Consider the following 11905-nt stretch of genomic DNA (forward strand, 5'->3'; position numbering starts at 1 on the left):
GCCACCACACCCAAGGATTCATTTCTTAGACTTGACTGTAATGCGAGGAATTGCAACTACTTCACTTGACTTGATTATCAAAGATGGCACTTAAAATGCAATGACTGTACTTATGTTTACTACTAGAATATATGTATATATGATATATATTATATATATGTATATATATATATATATATATATATATATATATATATATATATATATATATATATATATATATATAAATTACAGATGTAGCACACCACTAATAGATACCAACCATTTAAGCTTCAGAAGTTCCACTCATTTTCTTTTTTTTTTTTTTTTTTTACTTTTGTGAAAACATTTTAAATAAAAACACGTGTGGTTTATCTATGTTGTTATTAATGTCACACGTGTTATTATCTTGTTGTTATTAATGTTGTTATGCAGATAATTAAATATATCTATTATTAGAAACGGCTAAATCAATTGTTATATATATAAAAAAAAAAATCTTTAAAAAGGGTTCTAATTTATAATGAGTCCCGCATACTTATCGGTATACGAGTTCAAGTGACGCTTTATTTAGCGAAGGGGAACTTTCTTAAAAATGTCAAAGACGCCAGTGAAACTAAGTGTCAGTATGTAAAGAATACTGGTCCCTTTTTACATCTCACATGTGTGGTAATCGTGATCAGTTGACGTAGGATCCATAAAAAGATCACGTTCTCCACGATGATCAATTATTAAACTCAGTTTAAAGTTGTTTTTGTATAAACTGCTAATGCAATTCCGTTTTTTTATTTATTCCATTAACATTCATGCAGTAATATCAACAAATTAAGAAATTAAAACAAATTATGTGCCCTCAAAGAAATCGCATTCCGCAAATTTTCGATACATTTAAAACAATGTCTGACTGAAATTAAAACATAATCATGCTATGATAATGGCACACGCTTATTAATTAAAATGTGCAACTATGTGGTTTTTTTTCGAGCTACTTAACAGTTTCTATAAACAATCCTGCCTATAATAAATTGTTGCTCACGCCAGACACTTAAGACGTGCACAAAACAAAGGATTTACAGAGAGAGAGAGAAAAAAATCGTCACGGTGTTTGACAAAAAGCATTCCATTTGCATTATCTGTGCATATTAGTAAAGTAACAAACCACAAGCCAGGACGTCACTAAGTGGTATTTAAGAGGCAGCGTCACAGGTGAATGGAGAGAAGTGGAAGAACTGAAGCATAGAATAACTATCGGACCACTGAGACAGCAGCGGATTACCGATCAACGTGTTCAGCATAATATATCTGCTAAAGGTCTGGTAAGAGTACTTTATTTAACTAAAAATATTTGTCTTAATTATATTTATATTATGAAGTATAGTTTAATTGCTTAAAATATTGCATAATGGGCATACAAATCAAAGCATTTGGCCCTAATTTCACATAATGAAGTAATGTGATAAAATGTAACCATTTTTGTAGTAGTCTGCGTTCTCTGACTGCTAAATGTATTTTATATGAAATATATGTATAATAAGTAATCATTTATCCAACTATCTAAAGGATATTATCACAGGCATCCATTTGTTTACTGAACCATTTGTGTTTGATATTAAGGATTCATAATAAAATAATACAAGTGTATAGTGTAAATGTTTTTCAGACTGAGACTATTCAGACTATTACATTATTATATAATACTGGTCAAAAATTTGGAATAATTCATGTTTTTGAAAGAAGTCTTCTATGCTTTTGAAGGATCATGTGACACTGAAGACTGGAGTAATGGCTGCTAAAAATTTCAGCTTTAATAAATTACAATATATATTATTTAAAATATATTCAAATATAATAGCAAGTTCTTAATATTTTACAAAATTATTTTTTATTTTTTTTTATTTTTGTACATTTATTAAATTAATGTAGCCTTGGCATAGGAGGCTTACACAGTGCCCTCCAATAAATTTGGTACTTTTACCTTTGGTAAATATGAGCAAAGGCGGTTTTGCAAACAGATCTGCATCGCTGAACTTTTTGATCTTTCATTCAAAAAATTCACAAAAAGTCTAACCTTTCATTGAAGTAAAACAGTTGAAAGTGGGGAGAAAATTTAAGTTCTTCTTCGGTGCATTATTGGCACCCCTTGAAATTATTATGAGTGAAACATCTCTGAAGTATAATTCCATTTATATTTACATTTGTAGCACACCAGGGTGACTAAGGGGCATGAAATTGTCCAGCCATGACTTCCTGTTCCACAGGATTATAAATATGAGAAACACAAAGGCCAAATTCTCTTAATCATTAATCACAAGGAGTAAAACCAAAGAATATAGTTCTGATGTGCAGAACAAGATTGTTGAGCTTCACAAAATAGAAAGCGGCTGTAAGAAAAGAGCCAAAGCATTGAAAATCCCCATTTCCACCATCGGAGCAATAATGAAGAGTTTCCAATTAACTAAAGCTGTTACAAATCTGTCCGGAAGAGGATGTATGTTTATATTGTCCTAATGCACAGTGAGGAGGAAAGCTTGAGTAGCCAAAGACTCTCCAATGATCACAGATGGAGAATTGCAGTTGAGTCTTGGGGTCAGAAAGCCAAAAAAAAAATCACCACATGTTGTTTGGGATGGTTTCAAGAAAAAATTTCCTCGGTCATCCAAAAAGCATATTCAGTTGTCAGAAAAAAAGAGCTTTTTGGCAGAAAATCCACCAGATGGGTTTAGTACAAACAGGGATAAAAAAGTACCTCGGTTAAAAATACTGCTGGATCTTTAATGTTGTGGTCCTGTTTTTCTGCCAGAGGTCCTGGACATCTTGTTCAGATGCAAACCTGACTGCCTCTGTTAGAAATCTTATAATGGGCCATGGTTAAATCTTCCATCAGGACAGTAATCCAAAACAAACATCAAAATCAATACAAAAATAGATCACTGGGCACAAAACAAAGCTTCTGCCATTGGCTGTCCCAGTCCTCTGACCTGAACCCTATAGAAAATAAGTGAGGTGAACTGAAGAGAAGAAGCAGCAACATGGAGCTGGGAATCTGTAGGATCTGGAGAGATTCTGTACGAAGGAATGGTCTCTGATCTCTTATCAGGTGTTCTCCAAACTCTTCAGGCATTATAGGAGAAAACTCTTTTACAGGAGAAAAAGTTGTTATCTTGGGAAAAGGATTTTGCAGTAATTGGGTGCCAATAATTCTGGCCAACATGAACTAGAGAAAGCATTTATTTCACAATCGTCCCCTTGGAATTATAAGGTTCTATCTGCATTCTGAGTAGTTTTGAGATATTGAGCTTCAAAGTTTTTGTGTTCCATTCGACTGTGTAGATAGAACCTTATTGTTTTTTAAATAAAAAGTCCCATAATGTACACAACATTAAAACAATCTATCACATAATGTAAATACGTTGACACAGAATAAGAATATGTGAATAACTCAATTTTGACAGCTAGAACCTTATAATTCCAAGGGGACGCAATGAGATTTATTTCCCACTTTCAGTTGTTTTACAATGATAGGTTAGAATTTTGTGATTTTTTTTATATAAAAGATCAAAAGGATAAATGCTGATTTATTTTCACAGCCACCTCTGCTCATATTTACCAAGGGTGCCAATATTAGTGGAGAGCACCGTATATATATATATATATATATATATATATATATATATATATATATATATATATATATATATATGTATGTATATGTGTGTGTGTGGTGTGTGTGTGTGTGTGTGTGTGTATTTAAACTTTTTTTATATTGCTTACTTTGCAGATTCTTATTATAACCACTGGACTCTTTCCAGAATGGAGGGAAAAGCTTTTATTATAATGTGCATTCTCATTGGTAGGTGAATCAAATGTAAAACAAATCATACAAAACAACGACAACAATTCTCGTTTAAAATATATAACTTTAACAGCACACCAACTTTTTGTCTTCTCTAGCAAAAGTCCAATCCCAAAGTACAACAATCTCCGTAACAGATTCAACATCATCACTATCATCTGTTAGTACAACCAACACCTCCGCAACATCCACAGCTACAACTTCTTCAACAACCACTACAGCTCCTGCTGAAACATTCACCACTACTGCAGGAGTTACCACAACAGCACCACAAACTACTGTTACAACAACTGAATCCTCCACAACAGCCACAACAACAAATGCACCCTCAACTATAGTTTGTTCAAATCCATGCACAAAACCAACAACTTTAACCCCAACAGGTTCTACCTCTGTCACAACAACTCTTACTGAGTCATCAACCATTAGTGCACCAGTCACATCTGCTCAGTCTACAGCCTCTACAGCATCTACAGAGCCTACAGCTTCTACAGTGTCATCCACATCTGCTCAGTCTACAGCACCTACAGCATCTACAGATTCTACAGCTTCTACAATATCTACAGCATCTTCAGAGTCTACAACTTCTACAGTGTATCCACACAACTTCTACAGTATCTACAGCTTCTACAGTGTCATCCACATCTGCTCAGTCTACAGCATCAACAGCTTCTACAATATCTACAGCATCTTCAGAGTCTACAGCTTCTACAGTATCTACAGCTTCCACAGTCTCATCCACATCTTCTCAGTCTACAGCATCTACAGATTCTACAGCCTCTACAGCATCTACAGAGACTACAGCTCCTATAGTATCTACAGCTTCTACAGTGTCATCCACATCTGCTCAGTCTGCAGCACCTACAGCATCTACAGATTCTACAGCTTCTACAATATCTACAGCATCTACAGAGACTACAGCTCCTATAGTATCTACAGCTTCTACAGTGTCATCCACATCTGCTCAGTCTACTCAGTCTGCAGCATCTACAGAGCCTACAGCATCTACAGATTCTACAGCTTCTACAATATCTACAGCATCTTCAGAGTCTACAACTTCTACAGTATCTACAGCTTCTACAGTGTCATCCACATCTGCTCAGTCTACAGCATCAACAGCTTCTACAATATCTACAGCATCTACAGAGTCTACAGCTCCTACAGTATCTACAGCTTCTACAGTGCCATCCACATCTGCTCAGTCTACAGCATCTACAGATTCTACAGCATCAACAGATTCTACAATATCTACAGCATCTACAGAGCCTACAGCTTCTACAGTGTCATCCACATCTGCTCAGTCTACAGCCTCTACAGCATCTACAGAGTCTACAGCTCCTACAGTATCTACAGCTTCTACAGTGTCTTCCACATCTGCTCAGTCTACAGCCTCTACAGCATCTACAGAGTCTACAGCTCCTACAGTATCTACAGATTCTACAGTGTCATCCACTTCTGCTCAGTCTACAGCATCTACAGATTCTACAGCTTCTACAGCATCAACAGATTCTACAATATCTACAGCATCTACAGAGTCTACAGCTCCTACAGTATCTACAGCTTCTACAGTGTCATCCACATCTGCTCAGTCTACAGCCTCTACAGCATCTACAGAGCCTACAGCTCCTACAGTATCTACAGCTTCTACAGAGTCATCCACTTCTGCTCAGTCTACAGCCTCTACAGCATCTACAGAGCCTACAGCTCATACAGTATCTACAGCTTCTACAGTGTCATCCACATCTACTCAGTCTACAGCATCTACAGATTCTACAGCATCAACAGATTCTACAATATCTACAGCATCTACAGAGCCTACAGCTCCTATAGTATCTACAGCTTCTACAGTGTCTTCCACATCTGCTCAGTCTACAGCCTCTGCAGCATCTACAGAGTCTACAGCTCCTTCTGCAGCATCAGCTTCTACAGGTGTCTTCCACATCTGCTCAGTCTACAGCCTCTGCAGCATCTACAGAGTCTACAGCTCCTACAGTATCTACAGCTTCTCCAGTGTCTTCCACATCTGCTCAGTCTACAGCCTCTGCAGCATCTACAGAGTCTACAGCTCCTACAGTATCTACAGCTTCTACAGTGTCTTCTGCACATCTGCTCAGTCTACAGAGTCTACAGCTCTGCAGCATCTTCAGAGTCTACAGCTCAGTCTACAGTATCTACAAGCTTCTCCAGCTTGTCATCTACAGAGCCACATCTGCTCAGTCTACAGTGTTCATCCACTTCCTCTACTACAGCCTCTACATCTACAGAGTCTACAGCTCCTACAGTATCTACAGCTTCTACAGTGTCTTCCACATCTGCTCAGTCTACAGCATCTACAGATTCTACAGCTTCTACAATATCTACAGCATCTACAGAGCCCACAGCTTCTACAGTATCTACAGCTTCTACAGTGTCATCCACTTCTGCTCAGTCTACAGCCTCTACAGCATCTACAGAGTCTACAGTATCTACAGCTTCTACAATATCTACAGCATCTACAGAGCCTACAGCTACTACAGCATCAACAGTTACTACAGTGTCATCAACATCTCCTCAGTCTACAGCATCTACAGAGACTACAGTATCTACAGCTTCTACAGTGTCATCAACATCTGCTCAGTCTACAGCATCTACAGAGTCTACAGCTTCTACAGTATCTACAGCTTCTTCAGAGCCTACAGAGCCTACAGCATCTACAGAGTCTACAGCTTCTACAATATCTACAGCATTTACAGAACCTACAGCTTCTACAGTATCTACAGCTTCTACAATATCTACAGCATCTACAGAGTCTACAGTATCTACAGAGTCTACAGCTTCTACAATATCTACAGCATTTACAGAGCCTACAGCTTCTACAGCATCTACAGCTTCTACAATATCTACAGCATCTACAGAGCCTACAGCTCCTACAGTATCTACAGCTTCTACAATATCTACAGCATCTACAGAGTCTACAGTATCTACAGCTCCTACAGTATCTACAGCTTCTACAATATCTACAGCATCTACAGAGCCTACATCTCCTACAGTATCTACAGCTTCTACAGTGTCATCCACTTCTGCTCAGTCTACAGCATCTACAGAGTCTACAGTATCTACAGCTTCTACAATATCTACAGCATCTACAGTCTACACAGCTCCTACAGTCTACAGCTTCTACAGTGTCATCCACTTCTGCTCAGTCTACAGCATCTACAGAGTCTACAGTATCTACAGCTTCTACAATATCTACAGCATCTACAGAGCCCACAGCTCCTACAGTATCTACAGCTTCTACAGTGTCATCCACATCTGCTCATACTACAGCATCTACAGAGACCACAGCATCTACAACATCTACAACATCTACAACTTCCACAGCAACTACTGCAAAAATAGTACCTGAGGTGCTAACAGTTCTGGAGTTTCGCTCTAATGACACATTTATTATTGCACTCAGCGATAACAACAGTGAGGAGTTCAAGAGTAGGGCTAAGCTTGTCAAAGATCAGGTGAGGTTAAATCCATTTATTATATACACTGTAATACACTAATGATATTTTTCTTGACTGTCAAACATTTAATTATTAGAAGAGATAATTATGTAACAATTAACCAAGACTACCCTGTTTTAAGTAATGTCTGCAATTATTTGTTTTCTGTTCCAGATTGAGCCCATCTACAAAATCAAGTATGATAACTTCCTCAGAGTGATTGTCCTAGGATTCAGGTAAATGCAGCATATTGCAATGTTGCTCATTTTATGCATGCTGTGTGTGTGTGTGTGTGTGTGTGTGTGTGTGTGTGTGTGTGTGTGTGTGTGTGTGTGTGTGTGTGTGTGTGTGTTTGAAAGAGAGAGAGAGAGAGATAAATTGCAATAAACTGAATTTTTAAAGGTAACATTAATTTCAACATTTATATATTCTAGACAACACTGTAAAAAAAAGTCAGTAGTTTTTACAAAATAATTTTGGCAGCTGTACATTTTACAGTATAAAACCTTGTACCTTTAACATACTGACAAACACCATAATAATGCTGGTGGTAAAAGAAAAAGCCACATGAAGAATCAAAGCTCATCGTAAGTAGCTTTGCCAAAAGGAGAAGTATATACTAATATATAGAAAGTGCACAGAGTCATTCAAGCAAACACAAAACACTATTACGGTAACACACATGATTTAATCATTTTTTCATGATACCTAAATAATGCTATAAACTTTTATTAAACAACAGAAGATGTAACATAAAGCTCAAATGTACATAACTGAAAACAAAAACTATTAAAAAACATGATTATTTAAGCAAAATACTTTTAAATGTGAAGTGTCACACAGGGAATTCTAGGAATATCAGTTTACAGTTGTTGACTGTAAATTATACATTGATTTGTTATTTTTTACTTCTAAAACTGTAAAATTAACAGCATTTTACTGTACAATTACATGAAATGTCTGGTTAGATCTTTTATGGTTTTCCTGTATATAGTACAGGAACTTACTGTTAACCTATTAACAGTTTTTTTCCCGTAACCTTTTTACAAAAATTACACTTATTTTTTACAGTGAAGGGTCAATCATCACATCAACACGACTAGCTTTCAGCTTAAATCAAGCTATCCCATCTGTTGGAGAGATTTCGAACACCCTCTTGACAGCAGTGGGAAACGGAGGTGTCAATCTATTGAACATAATTCCTCAATCAATTTCAGTCAATGGTTCAGGTAAACTCTATTACATAGTAATACAGTCTTCTATACCTGTAACCTATCCATTACTATCTATAACTATAGGTTTAATGAGATATCTAGCTAATTTACTTGTGTTTTTATTACAGCTTCAGCTACCACTGTCACTCCTGCAGCAACCACAGCAACTACAGCTTCAGGTGGATTAAAGATTGAATCCAGTCTGCTCCAAGCAACATGCCTCGTCATTATGTCTAAAATATTAAAGCTTTTCCTATAGATCCCTTAAACATATATCAATCAAATATGAGAGTTCAGTAATAAATGCTATAACAAATAATTAAATGACAAATGTAATTATTATTATTACGTGGTATATAAGTACAACATTCTTCCCATTGTAGCACACTCTGAAATAATGGTATAGAGCAATATAAAGATAAGTTTGATGATGCATTGTTCCTCAAGAATTTAACTGCAGATATTTGTTTAACAGCAGGCTGTTCTTTGAGGGAGAAGCGGATGTTTTACCTCATGCATTTCCTAATGTATGTTTTCAACATGTAAATATTGTAACTGCTGTTAAACTGTTTTGAGGTTAAATACTGGTCATACTTATTTTTCTTTTTTCTTTTTTTATCTAATAATTTCTAACATTGCAATGTCATATTCTATTTTAATTAAATAAAATTATTTATTAAGTTTATATAGTCCAAAATATTTTGCTTTCATAAAAAGACACTACAATAAATACTAAACATGCTTAACATGGCTTTTTATAGTACAGTGTTCACTGCTCAAATGCAACTAGACTCAACCAAATTTACTCAACCTTTAGTCAACATTTCTTTACTGTAAGTAGGCTTGCATAAAACCATTAGCTGGCATTTTTGTGTATTGTTGATAGGAGTTAGCATTCAAATCTAGCAATACCATGTCTGGGAAGACACAAGTCACTATCATGGCCAGCTATTAGGATTTATGGCTGCTAATCAAGTAACAGAAGGAACTGTCAAACAAACTGTATGGGTGTAAGAGTGAAATATAGATAAATAGACATTCTGCTACACTCAAATGTTAAAATCACCAATGAATATTCTGGATGGTAGGACCCTACACTCTGACACTCCTGTAAATCTATGGCCAACCAGATTTTATGTGTCTGACGCAGAGAGTATGCATGTTGAAGAGACAGTTTACCTAAAAATTTTAATTAGGTAACACTTTAGTATAGGGACCAATTCTGACCATTAACTAGCTGCTTATTAGCATGCTAATTATAAACATATTGGCTAACATTCTGCATGTCCATATTCTACATCCCTAACTCCTCCTAACATTTGGAGGAGTTCCTAAACCTTGTGTCAGCCACATCGCTCCCGGACGACTGCCTCTGCAGTTTCCTGCATGCCGGTCTCAGGACCACCACCAGAGCACAGCTGTCCATGTGAATGCCGACTCTCTCATCCATGTCTGAGGGAGTACTTGTGGAATTCGAGGGTATGGATGCGAGCACCGTTAACAACTTTGGTTCTCCTTAGCCTGCCAGATTCTATTCATCTGTATGACTTGCTGATCCAGCCCAGCCTCCCTCTCCTGCCTTCTCTTCAAACTGCCTTAAGAGACCTTATTTCTTCAGTCTCCTCAGCCCTCAGCCACTCCTACTATCTAGTCATCTCCACCCCAATTCAGTCCCTCTGTTTCACTCCTTTCAGTGGTGGGGCTCCATCTCGGGCTTGCTGGGAGTGTTGGTCCCCTGGACCTGAGGAGCCTGTGGCTCTGCCTCCTACATCGGATGGCTCTGCTTCACCTTGTCCAGCTGTCCATACTCCTGTGCCTGGGCTCCTCCCATCCTTGATAGGTCAAAATTATAGATTTTTCTTTTATGCCAAAAATCATTAGGATATTAAGTAGAGATCATGTTCCATGAAGATACTTTGTAAATTTTCTACCGTAAATATATCAAAACTTAATTTCTGATTAATGATATGTGTTGCTAAGAACTTTATTTGGACAACTTTAAAGGGGTCATATGATGCTTTTTTAAAGATCATTATTTTGTGTATTTGGAATAACAGAATATGTTGACGCTTTAATGTTCAAAAAACATTATTTTTCAAATACTGTACATTATTGGAGGTCCTCTATGCCCCGCCTTTCTCAAACGCGTCGTTTTCTACAAAGTCCCTCCTTCTGATAAGTGCAGTCTGCTCTGATTAGCAAAACTCTGAACAGTCAATAGCAAATACTTAAACTAATAACAAAACATACTTACAGTAGCTGATTCAGCAAAGTCAGAATTACCTCCTCTCCTAGGTTCACGAAACGGTCGTCCATAAAATGCGTTGCTTTTCTATTGTAAGTAATCTTAAAGATTCCTAAATGCATCTACTTTCGGAAGGCCAAATAAAGTGCTTTTGCTTTCACCTATATACACACAGCATCTCCCTGACATTGCTGCTTCAACACTAACTGCAGTTAATGAAACCACGCCTTCTTTCTTTGCGTGAACATTTGGGTGGCATTACACAAATATTTCCACATAGTGACGTAGAAATGTGGGGGCGTGTTTGAACGAGGCGTTTTAGGGGGGTGTGGCAGAGTCTTAACTTTTATAAAGAATATCTCTTTGGATTTGAGACTTTAGTCTTTGCAACTTTACAGATCTTCTTCATGCACCAAGAGCTTGTAACACTCCAAAGAGAAAGAAAAAATTTAAATCGCATCATATGACCCCTTTAAAGGTGATTTTATCAATATTTAGCTTTTTTTGCACCCTCAGATTCAAGATTTTCAAATAGTTGTATCTCAGCCAAATATTGTCCTATCCTAACAAACCATACATCAATGGAAAGCTTATTTTTCATTACATGTATAAGCCTTGACACTTGTTTTTGTGGTCCAGGGTCAGATTTATTATTTTAAAATGGTGTACACTGATGATACACAGGCAACTTTTTGAGCAATTTTGCCAAATGTTGTAGCAAAATACTGTCTGGATACTTCAGATCGGTTGTGGGCACCTGTGTCTCTCCTTGGTGCCTGTTGATGACAACTTTAACCAAAGTTGCCTGGCAACACTGGTCAAAAAGTTGCCCTGTGAATCATCAGCTTACATATCTGCATATTAAAGTGGCATATGAGGGGTAATTCTACCGAGAGGAAGCTTATTTACACAAAGGGATTTCTGAGTGATTTAAGTACAGGTGAAGCTATAAATTATAGAAAATACAATATATTTGATTTTTAATATTTGATTCCAACCATAGGGTACGTGCAGCATGACGACAGAATGGAACAGTGTTGACGCAATCGTATTGCACAAAAACAATATATTTGCTTATATAGGCTATGTAGTTTTATATTTAGTAATACATAAGTTTTATTACACAAGTAATATAATGGTA

The 11905-nt window shown here is 36.8% G+C and overlaps 1 protein-coding gene across 1 annotated transcript; it reads left to right on the plus strand.

Moving 5' to 3' along the window:
• Positions 1 to 861: 861 nt before the first annotated feature.
• Positions 862 to 9204, plus strand: LOC109109004. Its single transcript, XM_042763045.1, has 8 exons — positions 862 to 1295; positions 3758 to 3829; positions 3931 to 5679; positions 5762 to 5992; positions 6082 to 7323; positions 7480 to 7541; positions 8377 to 8534; positions 8648 to 9204. Exons 2-5 carry the CDS (start codon positions 3790 to 3792, stop codon positions 7215 to 7217), a joined length of 3156 nt encoding a protein of 1051 aa, XP_042618979.1. The 5' UTR covers positions 862 to 1295; positions 3758 to 3789; the 3' UTR covers positions 7218 to 7323; positions 7480 to 7541; positions 8377 to 8534; positions 8648 to 9204.
• The last annotated feature ends 2701 nt before the right edge of the window (positions 9205 to 11905 follow it).

The sequence above is a fragment of the Cyprinus carpio genome, chromosome A1 (genome assembly GCF_018340385.1).
Source record: "Cyprinus carpio isolate SPL01 chromosome A1, ASM1834038v1, whole genome shotgun sequence".
NCBI lineage: Eukaryota > Metazoa > Chordata > Actinopteri > Cypriniformes > Cyprinidae > Cyprinus > Cyprinus carpio.

Bases quoted from the DNA above. Each gene is read 5' to 3' on its own strand.
- LOC109109004 (XM_042763045.1), top strand. From the start codon at position 3,790: ATGGAGGGAAAAGCTTTTATTATAATGTGCATTCTCATTG. The intron at 3,830-3,930 runs GTAGGTGAATCA...TGTCTTCTCTAG, and splicing joins TATAATGTGCATTCTCATTG to CAAAAGTCCAATCCCAAAGT. The intron at 5,680-5,761 runs GTGTCTTCCACA...CAGCTTCTACAG, and splicing joins TAGTATCTACAGCTTCTACA to GTGTCTTCCACATCTGCTCA.